Genomic DNA, 26,953 nt, shown 5'->3' with positions numbered 1-26,953 from the left:
TGGTTGGGGAATTCAGTGATGGTAATATCATTGAATGTCAGGGGGAGGTGGTTGGGTTCTATCTTGTTGGAAGTAGTCATTGCCTGGCATTTATTGATGTTACTTGCCACTTGTCAACTCAGGCCTGACTGTTGCCCAGATTGTGCTGCATGCGTGCATGGACTGCTTCAGTTTCTGAGGAATTGTGAATGGAACTGAACATTGTGTAATCATTAATGAACAAATCCGCTTCTGACATTATGGAGGGCAGGTCATTGATGAATCAGCTAACGTTGGTTGGGCTTTGGCCTTTGGCTACTTTGTGTGGGATGGGGAGGAAGAGAGTAAATTGGGTAGGGTAAATTGGATGCCCTAGTCAGCCTGCTCCTTGACCAGGCGAAGATGGCAATTCACGGGTTGAGGTGAACTCCACCAAAAGTGAGGGGCCTTTTGGCTGCCTGCCTCACCTCTATGGTCTTGTCTGCACCTAGGTAGCCCTGGAGAGGGTGCATGTAATGTCCACTGGTGCCACAGAGAATGGAGTATCTACAAGACATGCAATAATATTATGATTTATTTTTAAGTTTCTTTTTGGTTTTGTTGAAGTCTATCTTTATCTTTCAATTTTTTTATATTAGTTGTGCCTCCTTAAAACAAAGTTGTATATGACCTCTTGTTTCTCTGTTGACACTGGGTCATCATCTTTATGTATCAATTTTTTTAAAAACAACTAATCACTCCAGCTCTTTCGCTCAATCCTTCTTATGCCCCTCTCCATCACCAACCAGCATCTGTTGTTATCTCTCAAGGTTATGAGTAAATGTATGATTATATTAGCCAACTAACCAGGATCTCATTCTAATCCAATAAACGTGCACAGCCCAAACTTAAATTTGAGTCGCTGTGAAGTAAACAAGGTGTCCATTTATTCTTGGACTTTAGTTTGTGAATTAGAAAGATAACATTTTGGACAAGGGTTTTAATGATGGCTTAATTGAGCTACTGAGTCATGCAAACCAGTAAAGTACCATGTTCAATCAGGTCTGTGCTGGGTTAGCAGACCTCAGCAGTAGCAATAATGGAGATGTTGCAATTAGTCTCAGTTTTTTGGGGTGTAGAGAAATCAATCAGGGTATGCATTCTGATTACTGCCCAAGTGATCTTTTGCGGAAAATAATGATGTGTGGCAAATTGTATTACGATAGGATTGGGTTCAGCTGGTACACCTGTGCTTAAATAGCCTTTCGTGGAGAGGAGTCAAATGATGATTGTAATTTCATGAAGTATTCTGGAATTGTAATTCATTAGGACGCTATCTTCTAAACACCAAAGGAGTAAGAAAGTCTTAAAATACACTTCTGTAGAGATCACCACCGTTAGATAATGAGTATTAAATTTAGAATAATGGGCTTCAGTGATTTTATGAATCAAATGCAATAACATGAATGTACTTTTTTTTAACTCCTGTGAAGTGCCTTGGAATGTTTTCTATGTTAAGTTTGTTGGCAAGTTAGCAAGTTGCATGGTTTAAAAAAGAATGTTGGAGAATGAATGCTGGGTAAGTTTTGATTAATGATTGAACAATGTGTTTCAAACTCTTTTTTTTCCCTAATATCTGAAGAAAGTAAAATGACAGTTGCCTTCAGTATGTGTAAATTCTAGTGATAACAATTTGCAATGTATGAATCTTAAAATTATTATTGAATTAAAGAAGTTAGCCTCCAATGTCAATGCTTAAATGAAGAGGGTTTAGAGAGTGTATTTATTCAAAAAGGGAGAGAGATAGAAAGCAGGAAACTATAGGCCAGTTAGCCTAACACCTGTCATAGGGAAAATGTTAGAGGCTATTATTAAAGATGTTATAGCAAGGCACTTAGAAAAATTCAGGGCAATCAGGCAGAGTCAACATGGTTTTGTGAAAGAGACAACATGTTTAATCTATTTATCGGAGTGCTTTGAAGGAGCCACATGCTGTGGATAAAGGGGAACTGGTAGATGTACTGTACTTGGATTTCCAGAAGGCATTTGATAAAGTGCCACATCAAAGGTTATTGTAGAAAATAAAAGCTCATGGTGTAGGGAGTAACATATTGGCATGGATAGAAGATTGGCTTGTTAACAGGAAGCAGAGAGTTGGCATAAATGGGTCTTATTATCTAAAGCTTCTTATCTAAATGGTAAGAGATTGAATGCCCTGAGATTCAGAAGGATCTGGGTGTCCTAGTACAGCAGGTAATTAAGAAAGCTAATAGAATGTTATCTTTTCTTGGAAGGGGAATTGATTACAAAAGTAGGGCGGTTATGCTTTAGTTGTACAGGGCATCAGTGAGACCACATCTAGAGTGTTGTGCACAGCACTGGTCTCCTTATTTAAAGAAAGATGTAAATGCATTAGAAGCAGTTCGGAGAAGGTTTACTAGACTAATACCAGGAATGGGCAGGTTGTCTTAGGAGGAAAGGCTGGACAGGTTGGGCTTGTGTCCACTGAAATTTAGAAAAGTAAGAGGTGACTTAATTGAAACCTTTAAGATCCTGAGGGGTTTTGAGAGGGTGCATGTGGAGAGGATGTTTCCTCTTGTAGGAGAATCTATGACTAGGGGTCACTGTTTAAAAATAAGGGGCTGCTCATTTAAGACAGATGAGACATTTTTTGAAGGTTGAGTGTCTTTGGAACTCTCTTCCTCAAAAGGCGGTGGAAGCAGAGTCTTTGAATATTTTGAAGGCACAGGTAGATAGATTCCTGAGTAACAAGAAGGGTTGGGGTGAGAGGTTATCAGGGGTAGGCAGAAATGTGGGGTTGAGGTTACATTCAGATCAGCCATGATCTTATTGAATGGCGGAGCAGGCTCAAGGGGCTGAGTGGCCTACTCCCGCTCCTCTAATTTGTATGTTATGATATGAAACTTTGTTTGGATGAGCAGCTGACAAAATTGAACTTTATTCTGATTGGAAGCAAATGAGAGGTGTACAAAATCTGCAAAGGCATGGATTTCTCTTTGATCATTGGGGTCAAGATTGTATACTGTAGCCCGTGGTTGCACCTAATGCCTTTGCACCACTGTCTTGACCATACAAATCAGTTCTCTTGCTTTTCTCTTTCTTATTTGTTGATTTGCCTATTTTGATTTTTGTAGGCTGGAGGCCTGTTTATAGACTTATTGTTTTATTTATCCAAAGGCCATGTTTTCCAGCATTCAGGAATGTGTAGCAAACAGGTAACAGATGTATGATTTGAAAAACAAAAGGTTTTGAATAAACATCATTAAACATTGAGTAGAACATCTTTATCTTATTAAACTGCTTTTTATGTGATGGGACAATGTTTTAAAGCTATTTCAAGCATTTAATTTTGGATTTTCAAGGCTAATATGTTATTTATATCAGATATTGATGAGTATTGTTTCCTCTACAGCTTCTCTTGGTCTGTTTTGTGACTGTCAACGTCACCAATGGATCATTCAGGGCAAACAAAGGAAACATTACCTGCTATTGTTGCAAAAAAGACTATTTATCCACCAAAAAATGCTTATTCCAGGCTGGTAAATCAGCACCGTAGTGGAAGATTTAGAGCATATCTAAACCAATTTGCTCAGCAAATCAATTATATGGACCAAAATGATGAAAGTGGAATTATTCCTGAGACTGGTTTGAATCTTTCAGAAATGGAAGTGGTGCAACCAAAGGATGTTAATAATGGACAAAATCTAGGAGGAATTGCAAAATACAGTCATTCTGTGGACATTGATAGCCCTGCCCTGTTTACAAACATGCCTGCTAATTGTTTGGAAAAAGTTGGGGATTCTGGTGTGACAGATATGCTTGACTCTTGGAGGAAGAAGCAGGGTCTGACAGCCAGAAAGCAAAACAAACAAAGAGATATCAACACCAGCCAGGATGGAGATACTGAATTGGGAAATGAAGTTATGTTCAAAGAAACTAGACCTAAGCAAGTCCATACAAATACACATTCTGATCGCCACAAAGAGTTTGCAGGGCTTGCAAAAACAGCAACTGCTGGGGACAGTGATAATTACTCTGATTCTGCGTTGCCAAGGCATAAGCAAACTTCTGACAATTATATCCAGGATATTGACCTAGGGAAAACAGCGAGTAATGTGCAAATAACTAATGAGTTGGAATCGCAGAATAATAAGAAAAAGAGAAATAGAAGAAAGAGCAAAGGGAAAAATGACCAAAACTTGGGTGTAACTCAGTGTTCTGGTGGAGTCTGCATTGGAGACCAAGTTGCTGCACTTCATGACTTGGAATCTACTCTGCCAGAGAAAACCATTGTCAACCATGTGCAAAGTAAGGCAATAGATGGCATATTTCACTGTTAAACTTTGTTGAATTTTTCTGCTATAAGTATTAATGGATCAATTTTTATCTGATTGCAAAATGTTCTAAGAATTAATTAAATTTGAAAATTAGTTTCCTCAAACATACTGCTGTAATTTGCATGAGCCTTGCAATTGTTCAAAGTCAAGTCAATGTCTTTTAACCGGGTTAGCAGATGAGAGTGAAAACTGAGCCAAGAAGAAAATAAAGCTTTAAAAACTTTGGGAGTTGATTTGATTTTGGCAAAAATGAAACCATTAAATGCATCCTGTTTGTTGTGATCTTGCAGATAATTGCATTGCATGTATAAATTCCTATCCCCAAGCATTACTTCCTGTAACACCTTTCAGTTCAAAATTGGCAATAGAATTGCCAATCAGAAATACTTACAATAGGAAAATCTCGAACTAAATGTTACAAATTTTGGTCTGCCTTACACTCTGCTATAGGGGGGTCACTGCCACAAATGGTCTGAGCATTCTCTTTTCAGAGTACTGCCTAATATCTAATTAATATCGCTCAAAGGTGTAGAAATAGGATCTTTTGTGTTCTGAACCGAATATTGTGTCTTTTACAGATGTCATCATATGTATTACTTTCCAAATGCAATTTTAAAAATGCTGTGGTCCGATATGAATTGTTAAGCTGCTTTATTTGCAGGAAAAAAAATTTGCATTTATAAAATGCCTTCCATGACCACAGGATTCAGGGTATCCCAAAGCGCTTTACAGTTAATAAGGCACTATTTGAATTGTGGTCACTGTTGTAATGCAAGAAACATGGCAGCCAGTTTGTGCACAGCAAGCCCCCACAAACAGCAGTTTGATAACGAGGTAACCTGTTTTTGTGATGCTGATTGAGGAATAAATATTGGACAAGACATTGGGGATAACTCCCTTGCTCTTCTTTGTAGTTGTGTGGGGATAACTCCCTTGCTCTTCTTTGTAATTGTGCTATGAGATCTTCTATCTGAGGGGGCAGATAGGCCTCTGTTTAACATTTCCTCTGGAAGCTAGTACTTGCAACAGTGCACTGATTCCTCAGTACTGCACTAGATTGTCAACCCTGAATTTTGTGCTCAAGTCCTAGGACTAAGACTTAAATCCGTAACCTTCTGACTTGGGCAAGAATGCTATCAACTGAAGCAAGTCTGACATTGAAATTAGTGTGCAGAACAAGAGTATTAATCAAATCTTCTCCTGATTCAACTAACTACATACGCCTTCTTCTTGGGGTAGAAAGTAATAAAAATGTACCACACGATTCCACTTAACTTTTCCGGGCCAGGCTCCTTAACCTGACTAGTTTCTGGGCTTTTGATGCCTTCATTTCCTCTCATTAGCATGCTTCCTTCCTCAGCTTAGCTGACTGGGTGACTGCTTAAATGCCTCTTTGTTCTTTTCTTTCACTGTTCCAACCAAGTCAGATGGCTGCCTGATTACACAATCAATGACGTTGGTAGACCTGTCAACTGTACTATATGCTTTTCCTCCTTTGAGGTGTGGCTCTCCACTGACCATCTCCTGTTGCAACCAAAATGAATTGGGGCTATCATTACCTCTGCCACTGAAGGTGGGTGGAGGTAATGTTTTCACCCCTGTTTGTTAGTGTGTTACTGTTTGTAACAATATATGTCAAAAATTAATGGTTGGATTTCAACAAAACTAGGTACTTGGTTGGGTATGGCTTAAAGAAGAACTGATTAGTTTTTAGCACAAATGCAGATCCAGATCCTGGAAATTTTTTTAAAGGACCTGTTAACATTCTGAGATTGGGCAAATTGACTTTATTTTTTAGAATGTTGTTTATTGTTTTAGAATATTGTGGATTGTCTCAGCAGCTGTGGTGGAATTTGTCACAGCTGTCAAAATGTGAGCAGAGTTTTCAAAGGTTGGATGTGGATTGGCCTGAAGGCTCTTCAGTGCAATGGAAGCTCTTAATAAATATATTTTGTTTTTTAGCTTTGAGCATCAACCAGGCAGGGGAAAGCCTCAAGGAAGAGCTGCATATTTGTAATAATGTTGAGTTAACACAGTGTGGCAGAGGTATGTGCTCCACTGAATGACTTCTTCACTTGTTGGCATAATGAATCAGGGATGAGTGAATTTATTTTCCTTGTCTCCATTTGAAGTGGATAGCTAACCAACATTCTGCATGTTAGTTTGTCTACCTTTGGCAAACATCCTTAATTATTGCAGTGGGTGACTTTTAAACCTGCATAAATTAATTTTGTTTTTGAATGCAACATTTAAATATCTCCCAAATCCTATTTGGCTGTTTGACGCTAACTTATGGCAGAGTCAGAATTCATTTGCAATTGAGCATCAGGAAGAGCAAAACAATTGAGGCGGAATTTTCTGCAGTGTTGAGATTACCAACGTACATTGTAGCTTTTGACATTTTGTGCACTGATCTCCCCGTTGCTAATTTAGTCCAAAATTTCTGAGCCTTCTAATTAGAAAATGTTGCAGCAAACAGTAATTCAGAAGGAGCATAGTATATTAATTCCATAGTGCAAATGGTGCAGGTGATAATCATTCCGAATTCAACAGAGATGCTATAATAAAACAAAATCCTTTCGCTGCTACAGGGACATGTATCCATATAACCTTTGCTGAACTCAGTAGAAACACTCGTTCTGTAAAGCATTCAGCTGCAAATGTATAGTTTATAATAATTGGCATTTGTCAATTTCATAATATAAAATAAGCATTTGAAGCTGGAAAAATGTCATGATTCTATATAAATCTGTAAGAAAAGACAAAGTAATACATAGTATTTACTATTATGTGGATATGAAGAAATCATATCGACAGTTTGCAGACCCAGTGAATTGTCCCCTGCTGTTCCCCTATTGGACAAAAACATACACAATATACCTGTACTAGCTACTTGGCATGTATTCATTTAAAATATTCTAGCCTATCAGCACGATGATCTCTTAGAGCTTCGTAATTTCATTCAAATCATCTCATACGTATGGAAGACATGGCTTTAATTTGGTAATGTTCTTTTAACACTAGTTGATTCCAGAACTTAATTTGTTCTACCTGCTAGATAGGATAGAATTCCTGGCCCTGGGCACAAGGATTAGCACTTCCTCCGCTAATATCTTCCTTAATTGTCTAATGCCTGTGTTAATCCTACCTCTGTTAAACCTTTCTCGCCATTGTTAATGCAAATGTTCGACAATGGCAATACCAATTAAAACAGCATACCCCTCATACTTTCACTGCAAGTTAAAGATCTTTAAATCCACAAATCACACTGCTGCCAGGTCACTCCCCATATTTGTCAGTCCAAGTGGAAAGAAAACGTTACTTAATTCAGGAAAATGCAATAACTATTGATTTTAATGGGAGGAGCTATGTTAATTTTTCATTTTTCCACTGAGTGTTGTAACAGAGTAGTTCCAGGAAATTATGGCAGGGCATAAGTCACTTGGGCCATTATTTGTTCTTTTGCAGCATAAAATGAGAGTAGGGAGAAATGGGTCTTTGTCAGGTTGGCAAGCTGCAATTAGTGGAGTGCTACTGGGACCTCAACTATTTACAATCTACATCAATGACTTGGATGAAGGGACTGCTTGTATGGTTGCTAAATTTGTCAATGGCACAAAAATAGGTGGAAAAGTAAGTTGTCAAAAGGAGGTAGAGAGTTTGCAAAGGGTTATAGACCTGAGTGGGAAAAAAATTGGTAGATGGAGTATAATGTAGGCAAATGTGAATTTGCCCACTTTGGCAGGAAGATTAAAAAAGCAGTATACTATTTAAATGGAGCGGGAGATTTCAGAACTTGGTGGTACACAGGGATCTGGGTGTCCTGTTACATGAATCACAAAAAGTCAGTATCCTGGTGCAGCAAGTAATTAGAAAGGCAAATGGAGTGTTGGCATTTATTGGAAGAGGAATGGAATATATGAACTCATGTACTCTCTCCTCCATCCCCACCTCTTTTCCAATCCCCCTCTTTCCAATAATTTATATATTTTCTTTTCCCACCTATTTCCATTTTTTAAAATGTATTTCCATCCATTGTTTTATCTCTACCTTTTAGCCTATTTCGATCCCTTCCCCCCCCACCCCACCCCCACTAGGGCTATCTGTACCTTGCTCGTCCTGCTTTCTACCCTTAATGTCACCATTAGCACATTTCTTAGCTAATATCACCACCGTCAACACCTTTTTGTCCTTTTGTCTATGACATCTTTTGGCAATCTCCAGCTATCACTGGCCCTCTATCCAGTTCTACCTGTCCCACCCCCCCTTAAACCAGCTTATATTTCATCCCTTTTCTATTTTTCCTTAGCTCTGTTGAAGAGTCATATGGACTCGAAATATTAACTGTATTCCTCTCCGCAGATGCTGTCAGACCTGCTGAGTTTTTCCAGGTATTTTTGTTTTTGTTATGGAATATAATAGGGTAGTTTTACTGGAGTTGTACAGGGCCTTGGCGAGACCACCTGTGGACTACTGCATACAGTTTTGGTCTCCTTATTTGAAAAATTATATAATTGTGTTAGAAGCAATTCAGAGAAGGTTCATTCAATTAATTCTTGCGATGAAGGGCTTAACTTATGAAGAAAGGTTGGACATGTACCCATTGGAGTTTAAAAGAATGCGAGGTGATCTTATTGAAACATATGAGATCCTGATGGGGCTTGATTGGATGGAGACCAGGAGGATGTTTCCTCTTGTGGGGGAGACTAGAACTAGGGGACATAGTTTAAGAATAAGAGGTTTCCCTTTTAAGATGGTGACGAGAAATTTTTTCTCTAAAGGGTCGTCAGTCTGTGAAATGCTGTTCCCCAGAGAGTGCTGGAAACTGGGTCATTGAATATATTCAAGGCTGTGTTTGGTAGTGTTTTCATAGACAAGGAAATCAGAGGTTATGGGGGGGACCAGACAGGAAAGTGCAGTTGAGACCACAACCAGATCAACCATGATTTTATCGAATGGCAGAGCTGACTTGAAGGGCCAAATAGCCTACTGCTGCTCTTAAGTCCTATGTTCCTATGTAAAATGAGCTTACTGCATAGAGTACCATGACAAAGTAGGACCCAAGAACTGAAAACTATGTCACCAATGGTGAAGTGATGTGTGGGGTGTTGGGGGATGTACAAAAGATGAGAGCCAGAGAACAGCGTGTTTGGGTTAGGGGAGCTATCATCTCTGACCCCTCCGCTGCCTTTGTGCTGTGTCTAACATCCAGCCTTGAAGAGTTGTAACCTCCTCTGCCAAATATTCGGAAGACTGAAGACATGACCTTTGGACTTGCCATTGACCTCCTTCTCCCAACCTGACCATTATCTTGGACAGAACCATACTGCAACCTCTGTGTCCTGTTTAACCTGGAGCTGAGTTTCTGACTACATATCTTCATGACAAAGACTGCCTACTTCTATCTCTGCAACATTGCACACGTCAGCCTATCTGCCCAGTGAAACCCCATTCAAACCGTTGTCATCTTTGAACTAAATTATTCCGCTCTTGTTCTGGCTGGCCTCCCATTCTCCATCCTTCTTAAACTTCAGCTCATCTAGAACTTTGCTGCCCTTAATCCTGTTCTGCATGATGTGATATTTAACCACCCTGCCTATGCAACTTGTCCTGGGTGATCTACCATAATACTGAGTTCTCAAGCCTCAGAATTAAAATTCTCATCCTTGTATATGCATTTAATATTGGTATGGCCCTTGACAGCTCTTTGTTCCATCCCTCACATACATCCTTCACTCTATTCTGACAGGCCCTGTAATTCAGCTCCCCCATGCCCCATCATTTGCAGTTCTAAAGGATGTTGGGTGTCTACACCACAGAACTGCCAGATCAAATGATCCTCTTTAGCTACTGAATTCCAGGATCTCAGTAGCAACACTACATGCAACAGATTTGCTGAAGCTCAGGAGTGTCCCTAGGAACAACTAAACCATACTTCCTCTGCCCTGTATTGTTATTACCAGACAATTGACAGTTTTCATAGAATAATGGACAGTTATGAAGTTCTCTCCCTAAAGCATCCCAGTTAAAAATCCTAACATTTAATAAAAATGGAATTTGATTTATTTGGCCATTGTAAATTAGTGGAGCACCTATTTGACCTGAATTCTGCAGTCAGAAACAAACAGGCATAATTAGCTGTTCACACAAGCTTTCCACAGGCTTTTGCAATGGAACTTGCTGTGATTAGAGAGCCAAAATAGTGCAGTGCCCTCTACAACGGATCTGAGACCTGTGAACAGAGCAAGTGACAGTGTATTTACTTAACCAATCAGATTGAGGAATCCTTCCTAAGCATGCAAAGAGTGAAGCAGAAGTGTTTAAAATAGTTAATTCATTGTCAAACCAAGAAGAAAAACGAAATAGAGAGAAAGAGAGATGGGGCAGTGTGTGTGTGAGAGAGAAGGAGACAGAAAAAGTTATTTAAGTTTTTAAAACTCTGCATCCATAATTAAAATCTGAAAGAATCAGATACCTCAATTGTAAAAGTAAATTTTCAGTGCCAGAGAAGTTGTTTGACAGTAATTAAGGCTTACTATGCCACTAATAAAATACGCATATTGAAATGGGCAAGCCCTAATTTTTCTGGTGAGTTTTGTGACTTTCTTTCAGGTTAAGTACTACAATTTCCACATGTTTTAATGCTGAATTTCTGGATAATGTACTGATATAGCAAAACTTCTGGAGAAGCAGCTTCCTAATTTCTGAGTTTAACTGTGTATGTCATTTGTCAGATGCTGCTGTTCAGCAAATAGAAAAGCAAATCATGGGAGAGCCAATAGCAATATGTTAAAATTATATGAGTACATTGTTAAGATCCCCATAGAGGATGATGATGTTTAAAAAGAAATTCAAATTTGTAGTTAATAGCTGTAAAGGATGATATGACAAGATTTCATGTTTTAAGATCTTTACACTAACAAATGTCTAAAAACACTGTTAGCCACTTTTCTGTAGGCAACTTATGCTTTAAACTACAGAAAGGAACATTCCTCTTTTATACTTAGCACACATTGTGCTGTCCACAGAATTACAATCCTTACCAAACAGTCCACGGTTGCTTCCAGCTAACAAAGGGCTCATGTTTTCCCATTTTGCCGAGTAGTAACCTCGAGTGGCCATCTCGAGGTGCTTCCCTCAATTTTCAGAGAGTTTCCCATATCCATTACCAGCAGGAAAGCCTGCTCCGATGATTTTCTTCTGCCCTGGCTAGGCCAGGATGAATCTCCTGGATTCTCTGGATGACTGTAGAATGCGTCTCTTTGACGAAAGACTGTCCCCCTCCTGTATATGACTTCAGTAGCTGTCAAAGAGCCTACAGCCTCTTCTCTTTGCTGACCACACCACACTGCTGTTCTTCTCCTATCTCTCTTTTTCTCTTATGCCCCTAAAAGCTTGGGACTGGCAAATGTATTTACTATCAGCACAGCTGTCCTTGCCCTTTGTTCCCAGGCATGAGAACTTTGCACCTTGTTCAGTCAGTCCCTTGACTTAGCCAGGCTTGTTCTCAGGCTGATTTGGAATAGTGCACATGACCCCCTTAATTTTTAACCTAAGTTTATAAAGACACCGTCCAAAACACAATCTTATAAAGTTCACAACTGTAACAAAATAGTTCCATTACACATTCTTTTTACATTTATAATGGGAACTGCAAATGGAATTATCACACTGTAATTACTTCCTGCTGCAATAGGAGGTGGTGCAATACAACCACTAACCAGAGGAATTTAATTACAGTGTGAGATGTTTACACAGGTAGTTTAATTTATAAATGTGGATATATACATTTATAATGTAAATATAAAACCAAATATATGACTTGTAAGTTACATCTTTGCATTCTGAATTTTCCCAATTCCTGTGGTCACACATCACTTGAAAACTGCCCTCAAACTTGACTCTTCATCTGCAATATCATGGGATACTGATTAAGAACATAATACATAGGAGCAAGAGTAATCTATAAGGCCCTTCGAACCTACTTCACCATTCCGTAAGATCATGGCTGATCTGATTTTGCCCTCAACTTCATGTTCCTCCCTGTTCTCCATAATCCTTCACTCCCCTAAAGTTCAAAAATGTGTCTTTGTCAGCCTTGAATATATTCAATGATTTAACCTCCAAAATTTAGTAATATAAATAATATATAATAGCATATTAAATACTTGAGTATATTCATTATAAAACCCTGTGACAATATTTATAACAAACACCACTATATAAGCAACTGTGTTTCTCAAATTGCTGTCAGTTTTGCTAATTAAATGTATTAAGTTATAAGGATTACATGAAAAAAATAATTCCCCGTGTTAGTCATATATCATGGGCAGAATTTTATGGCCCTGGCGGGGGTGGGGTCATGAAACGTGGCGAGCCATTCAAAAGTCTGTTGACTTCGGGACTGTAAAATCCCATTGGCGTAAAATTCCGCCCCATGCCTACATGCTGGCCTACTTACACCATGTACATTACCCCTTTCATCTGAATACTATACTTATTTTTGACTCTGTGTTTAACAGCATAGGACATCAACTAGTACCCTACTTAGAAAAAGTATCTACCTTCATACATTTCCAGACAGCAAACTTTTCTTCCAGCTATTTTGTATTTTGGTTCCAGCTTTGTGCCAACTTTTTCATTTTAAGTTCCTACATTTCCAGTTCCCATTTGCTTATGTTAATTGCCACACTTGTAATTGCACTCAGGGAGGCGGTGGTATTGTCACTGGACTGGTAATCCAGAGACCCAGGGTAATGCTTTGGGGACCTGGGATCAAATCCTAACACAGCAGATGATGGAATTTGAATTCAATAAAAATCTGGAATTAAAAGGCTGATGATGACCATGAAACCATTGTCGATTGTTGTAAAATTCCATCTGGTTCACTAATGTCCTTTAGGGAAGGAAATCTGCTGTCCTCACTTGGCCTGGCCTACATGTGACTCCAGACTCACAGCAATGTGGTTGACTCTTAATTGTCCTCTGAACAAGGGGAATTAGAGATGGCAATAAATGCTGGCTTAGCCAGCGACACTCACATCTTGTAAACGAATAAAGGTTTGTGTCCCTGCTTGCCGCCGCCGCCACCCCCCCCCCCCCCCCCCCCCCCCACCCCGGCCAATTATGACTGCAGAAAAAAATAAAGTAACAGGCTGCTCAGCCTGAAAAATGCCTCTAGTTGCAGACAGGATCTCCTTTTCCTTAACAGCATGTTCCAGCTGCTGCATGGCCTCGAAGGCTACCATTGGAGGTTCTTATGATGATTATTTTAACAACTGTTGCAGATGGATGGCCTGCAAGAAAAAAGTGAAAAATCTTGGATGAAAGAGAGAGAAGTGGGGGATTGGTGGAAAGAAAGCAGAGGAAGGGTGAGAAGTTTGAGAGATGGAGACAGGGAGATGGAGAGGGTCTAAAGACAGATGTTCGGGGGGAAGAGATCGAAAACAAGTTCAGAACAAAAAAGTACCAAGCACAGAGTGAAACAACAGTGCCAACAAATGTTAGAGGGGCATAAACCAGAAGTACAAAAGGGACACATAACCGTAGAAAAGTTACAGCGCAGAAAGAGGCCACTCAGCCCATTGTGGAAACATGGGGGAATAACTGTGTCACAACAGAGATAAAAACAAAAAACTACTGCGGATGCTGGAGATCCAAAACAAAAACAAAATTACCTGGAAAAACTCAGCAGATCTGGCAGCATCGGCGGAGAAGAAAAGAGTTGACGTTTCGAGTCCTCACGACCCTTCAACAGAACTGAGTATAGTTAGGAGAGGGGTGGAATATAAGCTGGTTTAAGGTGGGGGGGCGGGGAGAGAGAAGTTGAGGGGGGGGATGGTTGTAGGGACAAGCAAGCAGTGATAGGAGCAGATAATCAAAAGATGTCACAGACAAAAGGATCAAAGAGGTGTTGAAGGTGGTGATATTATCTAAGAAAATGTGCTAATTAAGAATGGATGGCAGGACACTCAAGGTACAGCTCTAGTGGGGGTGGGGTGGAAAGACTGACAAGATATTAGTTGTAGATTTAAAAATAATGGAAATAGGTGGAAAAAGAAAAATCTATATAAATTATTGAAAAAAACAAAAGGGAGGGAGAAGAAACGGGGTGGGGATGGGGAGAGGGAGTTTAAGATCTAAAGTTGTTGAATTCCATATTCAGCCCGGAAGACTGTAAAGTGCCTAGTCGGAAGATGAGGTGCTGTTCCTCCAGTTTGCGTTGGGCTTCACTGGAACAATGCAGCAAGCCAAGGACAGACATGTGGGCAAGAGAGCAGGGTGGAGTGTTACCCTGGTCCACTCCTCCATCACCCCCTACTCCTCAACCCCCACCAATGGCACCTCCCCATGCCCACGCAGAAGATGCAACACCTGCCCCTTCACTTCCTCTCTCCTCACCGTCCAAGGGCCCAAACACTCCTTTCAAGTGAAGCAGCATTTCACTTGCATTTCCCCTAACTTAGTCTACTGCATTCATTGCTCCCAATGCGGTCTCCTCTACATTGGAGAGACCAAACGCAAACTGGGCGACCGCTTTGCAGAACACCTGCGGTCTGTCCGCAAGAAAGACCCAAACCTCCCTGTCACTTGCCATTTTAACACTCCACCCTGCTCTCTTGCCCACATGTCTGTCCTTGGCTTGCTGCATTGTTCCAGTGAAGCCCAACACAAACTGGAGGAACAGCACCTCATCTTCCCCATCCCCACCCCATTTCTTCCCCCTCCCTTTTGTTTTTTTCAATAATTTATATAGATTTTTCTTTTCCCACCTTTTCCATTATTTTTAAATCTACAACTAATACCTCGTCAGTCTTTCCACCGCACCCCCACTAGAGCTGTACCTTGAGTGTCCTGCCATCCATTCTTAATTAGCACATTTTCTTAGATAATATCACCGCCTTCAACACCTCTTTGATCCTTTTGTCTGTGACATCTTTTGATTATCTGCTCCTATCACTGCTTGCTTGTCCCTACAACCACCCCCCCCCTCAACTTCTCTCTCTCTCTCTCCACCACCCCTCCCCCCAACACCCCCCACCTTAAACCAGCTTATATTTCACCCCTCTCCTAACTATACTCAGTTCTGTTGAAGGGTCGTGAGGACTCGAAACGTCAACTCTTTTCCTCTCCGCCGATGCTGCCAGACCTGCTGAGTTTTTCCAGGTAATTTTGTTTTGTGTCACGACAGTACTAACACAAATATAGGAGGAAGGTAAAAAACAACATTCAGGATGAAAAATGGGTAAGTATCAGGTACACAATGTGATGGCTTGCACAAAGGAAAAGGCACTGAGGTACTTAGATACCCTGTACCACTGCTGATCCCTTACCGATATCATAACGGCATCCAACGCTAATAAATCAGTATCCCTGCTAAACTACTTGGGATGATGCTGTTTTTAATAAAACCTCCAACTAATTGAGAGATCTGTATTTTTGTGCCTGCACTTACCTACATATCTAACGTAAATTCACAGAGTTCGACCAGCAGTAAAATAACATCTTGCTGGTGGCAACTTACTCTGAAATTTCCTATCAGCATATAATGTAAAACAAGCAGAAATTAGCATTCAGAGCTTGAAGAAAACACAGAACATGCATTATCTATCTTCTTTATGCCCCTCTATCTTACTGGTGTTATGCCAATTAAAGTTTGAAGTCATCAGACCTTCATTTATGCACATTAAACACAGCATGTTTAATAAAATGCAATTGTGGAAGCTTTTATCCTTTTAATGCTATTGATTCTGATGCAATAAAAAGCATTCAAATATATAAAAAATATGCGGCAATCTCTTGGTAAGAAATTAAAAAAGTGAATTGCTATAAAGTACTGGGGACCTGCTGTGTCTAAAAGTTCAATCGTAAATTTATGTTCATTCAGCGCTGTTATAAATGCCAGGCAAAATCATTCTGTGCTCTCTTGCATTTGGGTGGAGCTATGCTAACGAGCTAAGCAGGGTTTTGATAGACTTAACCCCGGAGTGGTGCAAATGATTGACAAAATTTGCACAGAGCAAGATTTCAGTGTAATCTGGCAATCTGTTATACTTAAATTCCCTTGGTGATAGAATAGCACAACTCTATACTCAAGCTATAGTTACATCAATATTCCAGAAAATTCTGCCCATTATTTGTATTTAAGAGGATCCACTCATAGCAATTCTCCAGCTTTTGATTAGCATTTGAAGTGGGCTCCTTTCTAGTTTGGATTGGAAGACTTCATTGTTTCTTGGATCAAAAAAGGAATGAAGTAAGTTAAGATTTGTGACCTCCTCTGACATTTACTATCTAAACTTAAATGAAGCATGGCTGCCTGGTGGGGTTATGGAGAGTGGCTGGTCTCTGTAGAATACATTGTTCCAAGGAGTCAATGCTTTCAGAAAAGGAGACAATAAAATAATTTAAACCATAATTATTTTTGGGTCGATTACAATTTTTGACCCACTTACAGGCTCCTAGTTGTGCCATGGTGTAACTAGTTACTTGGTGGTGCTTGAAAGTAATTCAGGATGTTTGCTGTAAAATTTAATATTTTTGCACCCATCCTATGGAGATTCACAATATCTTCTTGTTTGTTTCGCCATAGCCAAGGGAAGAGGCATATGAATCACTGTTCGATCTTGCTTTTCTGATCAGATTTGCATCAAGTCATGGCTCTCTATAAATTGCACATTGCCATTATGGAAATATTTACATTGCATGTTGGTTTAAATTTAGTCTGGAGAACTTTTGAGCTGGTTGAGAATGGGCCTACTGACCAAATGTTGTCTAAGGTGATATCAGTATTTGCTGCCTCCTAACTAATCCTGCCCATCTTACTGGTGTGATAGATAATGTTCTATAATATGGACATCAGGACTTTTGCATTCTTTGCAGTCAAATGTTGTTTGATAACACATCTATGGAGCACCTTGGAATATTATATTACACCAGAGGGGTTATGCAAATGAAAGTTGACATCAGGACCAAGGCTCTTTGGATGCACTTGGGTGGCATTTATATGCAAGCAAAATAACTGGTTTGCCTATATCTGTGAAGCCGAGTGTCATGTTGTTAGAGGGTTGATCACCAGGACAGCTGTTTCTGCTGCGTAAGCTGAAAGGATATTTTTCAAAACTGAGCTAAAACGTAATTTGTAAAATTACAATGGATAATATAGCCTCTTGATCTTGTTGCCAAAGGGTCATGCAGATTTGTACTTGGAGGGGAAGGAAAGCATGGGGCGTGAACAAATAACTTATATTCAAACGCTTCCCCATCCTATCTTCATTGAAAAAAACAAATAAATGTATTTATATTGTCTTTATGAAAATTTTATTGACTTTTACTGTTTGACACAGCCCTGTTATTTCTTCCCTATCCAGCTGCTCAGGGATAATTGCCAGTGTCCTGCAGCAAGTACATTTATTTCATTTGGAGTTGGTATTTCGTTTCAACCTGCAATTAGTTAGAGCTGTCTGACTCTGGAAAAGCATTACTGACTGCATTCCTGGGCATTAGAGGGCTTTCGTAGTTTTGTAGACAGCATAAAAACATATTTGTGTGATAACACCAAACTAACGTTAAGAAAGTGAATTGATTGATGATAGGAAAAGGGAGTTACTCCTAAAAGAAAATGTATCCTTGATTTATTTTCAATTCTCCATTCTGTATTGTCCAGTGATTATGCTTAGATTCAGTTTTGTATTTCTACTTGTTAAATTTTCTGCAAGTATCCAACGCATATGGGATAACTATACTAATAAAGCTCTTGTTGGCAGAGTAAAGTTGACAAAATCCTACTTAGACCCAAATCTATAATTGCAGTAAAAACGGAAAATGCTGGAAATACTCAGCAGGTTTGGCAGCATTTTTGGAGAGGGAAACAGAGTTGTCGGTTTAGGTCCCAGTTCTGAAGGTCATAAACCTGAAACTTTAACTCTGTTTCTCCACAGATGCTGCCAGATCTGCTGTGAGTATTTCCAGCATTTTCTGTTTTTTCTTCAGATTTTCAGCATCTGCAGTATTTTTGCTTTTCCAGAATTTCAGTGTTCTGGCAAGATAATGTCTGCCAGAGCAAACAAACTTGTAAGATGCTAATTTGGTGACATAAGTGATATTTGCCACTTGCTTTGATAATATGAGCATTTTACTTAATTCATGTGACTGTTCACATTACTAACGGTATGTTGTGTGATTTCTTCAGTTGAATTTCTAGTGAGAAGGTAAACCTCAACTAAATTTCTCGAGGTTGGTGTTTGTTCTGAATCCTGCCTTTGAAATGTCATTTGAACAAAGCATTTAATACACATTCTGTGTGTGCAGTTAATAAGAGCTTTGCAAAAAAAAACTGGATGGCTAATGCAGACATCCAAACGCAGACATATGAAGAAAGGTGTATGCGATTTAAAGAAGCTTGTTGAAGTAATGAAGCTAAAATGGACTTTATCCAGAATTGGACAGAGTTGACACTAATGTTGGTGATCAGAATTGAAATGATGCATATAATGCATTCATTTTCCAAGTCAGTATGTTACAAATACGTTGAGAAAACCTGCAGTAATCAACTTGGTTCTGTGCAAAATTAGTTGACGACACTATAAGGAAGAATGCCTTTGAATTCAGGTGGTTTATAGACAGGTTAGTGGGCTTGGGCGGATAAGTAATAAATACAGTTCAACTTAAATAAATGTGAAGTATATTTCTGGGGAAAATAAAAGAATGAAAATCTTAAATGGAAGTATTTCTCTTGTGGAAGAACAAATGTTAGGGGTGCAAATGCTTACGCTTTCAAAGGATTGCAGATGGAAAAAAACCATAAAAAGGATTCTCCATTTCAGTATAAAAACAAGTGTACCATGAATTTGATTGAGGCATTGGTTCATTAGAATGTTAATGAAATACAGTTACACCCGTTGTTATGCAACTTGCTTAACTGCAATTCTTGTTTTAATAATCATTATTAAAGTCACATTTTGCACTTCATACTTAGAATTGTGAAAAGTTTGTTTTATTCCTAAATCTCACTGACTCTCTCTATCTATTTCTTTCTCTCTCTCTCATAGTTCAAGATGCTTATGAAAATCTACCAAGCTTTTGGCTTTCTGCCCTAATTTCACCTATGTGGCAACATTTTCTTATGTTAAAGGCATGATATAAATATAACTTTTTACTGCAATTCTGTTTATAGCAGTCCCTACTTATTTGTAAAGGTGATGCATAAAAATCCTACTTTAATGAGAATTGTCACCTTTGGTGTCTTTCACCTCTCAAGCTAACTGGGTTCAGTGGTCAATATGCCTAAGAACAGGTTTGAACAGGTAAGAACCTGCTAGTTAGTATTGTTTGGGCGAGGGAGGAATGTGAGCCAGGTTTCTAGATTGTTCAACAAACAAAGCACTGTGACTTGTTGCTTTGTGGGCAAGCGGATATTTTGAACAGCTTGATGGAATTGAGGATTCAAAAGCTAATTGCACTGAAAGCACAGCAATTCTGAATGTCAGGTTCCTAAAATTTGTGAAAATATAAGCACACGCCTTGAATAATGAAGGAAGAATTGAAACTATGAATAGTGAAAAGTTTTGATGAATTTTATACAGAAGGAAAAATGCAGATGTTGATTTCTGATTTCCACATAAGCAATCACAGAATTCATTGCAGCAATAAAAAGAACTCATGAGGCAGGAGCATTTTTAAAGATGTTTTACTGTATTAACCCATGTTTTAAGATGTATATAATTAGACAAATAAAGGTTGTTATAAACCACAACAGCCTTGAATTTTGTGGAAGTTCCAGTTTCTTTGCAATTTGCAAAGTTGTCTTAAGTAGTTGCAATTAAATGGGTTCCACTTCGCTGTGTAGCTTGGGGCACTTCATGATAATGCATATTGCAGCAGTGTGAAACTGGGATTCAATGGATGATATTGGGATGAAAGGGACATAGTTTTATTGGAGGCAGAAAAACTAGACCTGTCTAAATTGTAGCAGAGAAGGTTAAGGGAATGATCTAATTGAAGTGCTGTCATTTTTTGACAGGGTTGCAAGGCCAAGTAATGAAAAATTTCTGCTCTGTGAAACATTACTGAAGGGGCAGAAACTTCGAATTTGTGGAAAAGAGTTATAAAGAGGTGGAATGTATAAGTCAAAAGTTTGTAGCTTCAGTGGCTAATTAATGTAGAGTGACCTCATCCATATCTGTCATTCATTTACTGCTTTAGTTGTTATGTGGGGGTGGTGCGGGGGGCTGAAACAATTATGATTGGATTGATTAGTATTAGCCAGGCATTTAGTCTTTAACTGCACAGCACTGAAATAGATTTGGAAAATGACAATATAGTTGAGAAAAACCACTTACCCAGAGTGCAAAAGAGGCAATTTGCATTCCCTTCAATATATCAGTAGTCTTTTGAATTTATTCAAGGCTGATTTAGATAGATTTTTGTTAGACAAGGGAGTCAAGACTTATTGGTGTGGGGCAGACTGGGAATTGGAATTGAAATTGAAATTAGGAAGTTGAGATCACAATCAGATCAGCCATGATTTTATTGATTGGCGGAGCAGGCTCGAAGGGCCAAATGGTCTACTCCATCTAAGATCTACCTATGAACGAGTTCAAGCTTTTTGCTTTTATTGTTCTACCCAAACTCCTGTTAAAAGTGTTAATTATTCTTCGTATGTAGTTTTGTTCCTGACATTTGTCTTAAATTTTCCATTTTATCACAAGACCCCTTATCCTGTTATAATGTTATGATGTGGCAGATGATGTGTGCCAGGCGGACCAAATCCACGAGGGAAACTTGGCCGTGTTATCTCAATGGTTTTGCAATTTATATTTATTATGAGATGTGTGCACTGAATTCAGAAGTAATAAATCCACCAAGACCTTTTAGAGATTTTAAAAATTAAATTAAAATATTTATGAACAAAATATAAAAGATGTCAAGCACATCCATAAGACCACAATTACTACTATAATAACTCCTAAAATTCCTAATTACCTTGAACCGCAGTTACACCCCCTTTTAAGGCAATGGTCCAAAATAGATTTTAGATTTAAAACAGAACCGGCAAATTAGCACAATACCCACTTGACAGTGGAATTCAAAATGGCTTTTTCCCAACTTCAGTTTCGTTATATAGTAGACTTATGCATAAATACTTGAGGCTTCATTAAGGCTATTTCACACCTGTTAGATCTTACATGGCCTTCCAAATAGCCTTTCATTCTCCTTTTTATATATATATATATATATATATATATATATATTTCTCTCTTTAACATGTAAATTCTATTGTTCCATGTGCCTTTGAAACTGTATCTTCCTCATAATATAAATACTCCCATGTTGCCAATATATTGTTAGTAACCTTTGGGAAAAATAAACACACTTCTTAGCCTTGCTTATCTGGCTAGTTGTAAAGAGACTGAGATCCCTTTGAAATCCAAATCTCTTCATTTATCTAAAAATGCAAATTCCCTTCACACCTTACTTGCTAAGCGAGCATCCATGTTTACTCATTAGTGTGTCAAGCACCTAGCTTTTTTTGATGATTTCAAACTTGCAGTCTACTTGAGGCCAAATGTAGTTAATTCACCCACAGACCCAACTATACTTAACCCCATAAATCTACTTCACAATAAGCCAGAAAAATATTATGAGAATTATTATGTTTTCATCATAATAGCGGTACATTTTGAAGTTGTGCTGTGGATTAGCTTAGTCTTTACCTTAATATCATGCACACTTCCTTTAACTTCTAACCTTTGAAACATATTTTCAAGGTTGAGGAACTCCAGTTTCTCCAATCTTTACTCATAACTCAGTCTTTTGAAGTTGGGGATTAGCATTATGCCTCTTTCTGCTTGGCTTAGATAAGGCACCGGTTTTATTTTTTGTTCAATGGATATAACTGTATAAATAAGCATTCTGTGGGCCTTGTTTATTACAGCTCCCAAGTGATTTCAAATTAATTCCTGAATGTGCTGTTGTCTAGGTTACTTTTTCTTCACCTGTGAGCTATTTCTACATTGTGCATTACAGTACCTGTGACGTTAACTTTTGTTGCCCATGTCCCTCTCTTAGAGAATTGGTACCTGTAGAACTAGATCAGGAGAGGAGGGGTGGAATTGGGCTGTGAACAACAGTGGCACTTGTCAGTTTATTTTAATGGATCTGTAACGACAATAAAGGGTTGGTAGTGAGCAAACCATTGCCTGGTAATGTTACTAGGCTGTTGTACCCATAGAAATATAGCAGGTGAAGTGTCTGTTAAAGAAAAATGGAAGATGCCTGTCTTTCTCCATAATTAACAAAATTGATGGATTGTGTAATGTTCAATTTGTGTGATTTCTGAAGTTGCAGTTTTTAAAATTATAGACAAAAAGGGTGTTCTTCATTTTTAAAGAAATTTACACCCTGTGGTTTTTATTTCCACCTGGATTTCTGCCCACATGACATATAAAGTGTTGCCTGCCTACTGCTTAGAAACACATTACATATTATAATATTACTACCCCAAACGTAGATTTGAAGTAAGTAGATACTTCATGTGGTACGTTGTGTTCCTTTTACAATGCAACATGTGTGTTTAATTTTAAAATGCAGACTACTAGAAAATTTTCTAAGAATTGTAAGTCATCTGGGGATTGCTGGGCAGCAAAATGGCAGCATTGGTAATCTCTTATTCTGGGTGTAGAGGATTCTGCAAATGAAGCTTCAGCTATAAATTTATTGAATTCAAATTGGTTCCTGCAATTTAGTTGATAAAATTATTTTTAATGTAAATCCTAATTTCTTGGCAGTTTGGGTGTTAAAGTTAAGAGTTGCTACATTGGATTAGTGCTTTACAGATGGAACTACTTTTAATGGTTTTGTTGCCAAAAATTGCCACTATATTTTGCATGATATGTGAAAATGCAACTTTTTTTTTTAGAAGTAGGAACTGGCACTAATTTAGCCAAGAATAGTGCACTGATCACTAAATATAATTTTCTTAATCAAGCTTATTCCTTTTCTGATGATTCCGTTGCTAAATGCAGTTAGGAACACAGGAACAGGAAAGGCCATTCGGCCCATCGAGCCTGCTCCCCCATTTAATACAATCATGGCTGATTGTTGAGGGCTTACTTGGCCTATGTTAGCTCATTATTTAGAAGGAGCCAACACTCCTTTTGGTATCTAACTTTTTAAAAGATGATTCCACGGATTGTTTTGCCTTCAGTGCATTGACTGTTCTTGAGTAGAAAAGCAAACTTCCGATGTCAATCCTAAATTTTGCTCATGGTTTTCTTTGAAGTTGTGTTCTGAATTTGGCTTTTTCTTGAAGAATATTCCTACAAAATTACCTTCAACCTAGGTTTCTATTAAGAGAGTAGTAACATACAAAATTGGAGCAGGAGTAGACCATAAGGTCCTTTGAGCTTCCTCTGACATTCAATATGACCATGGTTGATCTGCTTCAACTCCACTTTACTACCTACCCCTGTAGCCCTTGATTCCCTGAAAAATCAAAAATCTATCTCAATCTGGAATATATTCAACGATGGAGCATCCACAACCCTCTGAGGTAGACAATCTCAAAGATTCACAACCTTCTGAGTGAAGAAATTTTGCCTCAACTCAGTCCTAAATGATGGACTCATTACATTGAGACTGTGCCCCTGTGTCCTAGAATAGAAGAAAATCAAGAGGCAGAAGAAAGAGAGGAACTATCACTGGAGGAAAATGTACTAAGAAAGCTATTGGGACTAAAGGCTCTCAAGTCCCCTGGACCTGATGGCCAGCATCCTAAGGTCTTTAAAAGAAATGGTTGCGGCAATAGTGGATGCAATGTTTCTAATCTCCCAAAATTCCCAAAATTCTGGGAATGCCCCAGTTGATTGGAAACCCACAAATGTAACATATCTATTCAAGAAAGGAAGGAGACAGAAAGCAGGAAACTATAGACCAGTTAATCTAACATCTGTCATTGGAATCTTTTATTACAGAAGTAGTAGCAGGAAATTTAGAGAACCATAATAAAATTGGGCAGAGTCAACATGGTTTTATGAAAGGAAAATTGTTTTTGACAAATTTATTAGAGTTTTTTGAGGATGTAACAAAAAGGGTGGATAAAGGAGAAGCAGTAGATGTAGTGTAGTTGTAATTTCGAAAGACATTCAATAAAGTGCCACATAAAAGGTTACTACGCAGGAAAGGAGTTCATGATGTTGGGGATCATTATCATGGTTAAAGGATTGGCTAACTAATGAAACAGAGTCGGGATAAATGGGTCATTTTTGGGTTGGCAAAATAACTGTGGGGTGCCATAGGGATCTTTGTTGGGGCCTCAATTATTTACAATCTATATTAATAACTTGAATGATGGGACCAAGTGTATTGTAGTGAAATTTGTTGATGATACAGAGATAGGTAGGAAAGCAAGTTGTGAGGAGGAGCCAAAGAGGATACAGAAAGGTTATGTTAGCGGGCAAAAGTTTTGGAGATGTTGTATAATGTGCGAAAATGTGATGTCATCCACTTTGGCAGGAAGAATAGAAAAGCAGAAGATTATTTAAATTGAAATGGAGACTGCAAAATACTGTAGTATTGAGGGATCTGGTTGTCCTTGTACATGAATTACAAAATGTTAGCATGCAGGTACAGCAATTGATTTGGAGTGTGCAAGTAGGGAAATCTTGCTACAGCTGTACAGGGCATTGGTGTGATCGCATCTAGATTACTGTTTACAGTTTTCGTCTCCTTACTTAAGAAGGTATATACTTCATTGGAAGCAATTCAGAGAAGGTTCGCTAGGTTGATTCCTGGGATGAATGGGGTTGTCTTATGAGGAAAGGTTGAGTAGGATGGGCCTATGCTCATTGGAGTTTAGAAGAATGAAAGGTGATCTTATTGAAACATATAAGATTCTGAGGGGGCTTGACAGAATAGATGCGGAGAGGATGTTTCCCCTCATGGGGAAATCTAGAACGAGGAGGCATAGTTTAAAAATAAAGGATCTCCCATTTGAGATGGATGAGGAGGAATTTCTTCTGAGGGTCATTAATCTTTGGAATTCTCTTACCTGGAGAGCAGTGGAGGCTGGCTCATTGACCTCCTCTGGAGGCCCCCAGCATCACAGATTCCGGTCTTCAGCCAATTCAATTCACTCCAAGTGATAAGAAATGGCTGAAGGCACTGGACACTGCAAAGGCCATGGGCCCTGACAATATTTCAGCAATAGTACGGAAGACTTGTGCTTCAGAACTTGCCACGTCCCTAAGCCAAGCTGTTAAAGCTACAGCACTGGCATCTACCCAGCTATGTGGAAAACCCCCCATCAGTCTACTTTCGATCAGTAAAGTAATGGAAGGGGCCATCAACAATGCTATCAAGAGGCACTTGCTTAGCAGTAACCTACTCACTGATGCCCAGTTTGGGTTCTGCCATGGCCACTCAGGTCCTGATCTCATTACAGCAGTGGTTCAAACATGGACAAAAGAGCTGAACTCCTGAGGTGAGAGTGACTGTCCTTGACATCAAGGCCACATTTGACCAAGTGTGGCATTAGGGAGCCCTAGCAAATCTGGAGTCAATGGGAATCGGGAAAACTCTCCACTGGTTGGAGTCATACCTAGCACAAAGGAAGATGGTTGTGGTTGTTGGAGGTCAGTCATCTCAGCTCCAAGACACCACTGCAGGAGTTCCCCAGGGTACTGTCCTTGGCCCAACCATCTTCAGCTGCTTCATCAATGACCTTCCATCATAAGGTCAGAAGTGGGGATGTTCACTGATGATTGCACAGTGTTAAGCACCATTCGTGACTCCTCAGATGCTGAAGCAGTCTATGTTCAAACACAGCATGACCTCCTTGACAGGCTTGGGCTGAGAAGTGGCAAGTAACATTCATGCCACACAAGTGGCAATGACCATCTTCAACAAGAGAGAATCTAACCATCGCCCCTTGATGTTCAATGGCATTACCATCACTGAATCCTTCACTATAAACATCCTGGGGGTTACCAGAAACTGAACTGGACTAGCCATATAAATAATGTGGCTGCAAGAGCAGATCAGAGGCTAGGAATCCTACAACAAATAACTCAACTCCTGACTCCTCAAAGCCTGTCCATCATCTACAAGGCACAAGTCAGGACTGTGATGGAATACTCCCCACTTGCCTGGATGAGTGCAGCTCCCACAACACCTCAAGAAGCTTGACACCGTCCAGGACAAAGCAGCCCACTTGACTGGCACCACATCCACAAAAAACATTCACTCCCTCCACCAGCGATATACCATTTCAGCAGTGTGTACCATCTATAAGATGGACTGCAGGAATTCACCAAGGCTCCTTAGCACCTTCCAAACCCATGACCACTACCATCTAGAAGGACAAGGGCAGCAGATAGATGGGAACACCTGGAAGTTCCCCTCCAAGTCACTCACCATCCTGGCTTGGAAATATATCGCTGTTCCTTCACTGTCGCTGGGTCAAAATCCTGGAACTCCCTTCCTAACAGCACTGTGGGTGTACTTACACCACATGGACTGCAGCGTTTCAAGAAGGCAGCTCACCACCACCTTCTGAAGGGCAGTTAGGGATGGGCAATAAATGTTGGCCCAGCCAGCGAAGCCCACATCCTGTGAACGAATAAAAAAAATATGTTCAA

At 39.2% G+C, this 26,953-nt stretch overlaps 1 protein-coding gene across 2 annotated transcripts in view; it reads left to right on the top strand.

The window, feature by feature from the left end:
- dis3l2 (DIS3 like 3'-5' exoribonuclease 2) overlaps positions 1 to 26,953 on the top strand; it is a 297,452-nt gene that overhangs the window by 1,136 nt on the left and 269,363 nt on the right. The window contains exon 2 of one of the 2 annotated variants that reach the window (XM_078563911.1): positions 3,392 to 4,287. The exons of the other annotated variant lie outside the window; for it this stretch is intronic. Within the exon in view, the coding sequence (XP_078420037.1) occupies positions 3,429 to 4,287 (859 nt within the window). The 5' untranslated portion in view covers positions 3,392 to 3,428. The remainder of the gene's footprint in view (positions 1 to 3,391; positions 4,288 to 26,953) is intronic. 2 annotated transcript variants of the gene reach the window in all.

Source organism: Cetorhinus maximus, chromosome 19 (assembly GCF_964194155.1).
Source record: "Cetorhinus maximus chromosome 19, sCetMax3.hap1.1, whole genome shotgun sequence".
NCBI classification, from domain to species: Eukaryota; Metazoa; Chordata; class Chondrichthyes; order Lamniformes; family Cetorhinidae; genus Cetorhinus; species Cetorhinus maximus.
Note: the sequence above shows the minus strand (reverse complement) of the source record. Positions and strands in the feature narration are given on the sequence as shown.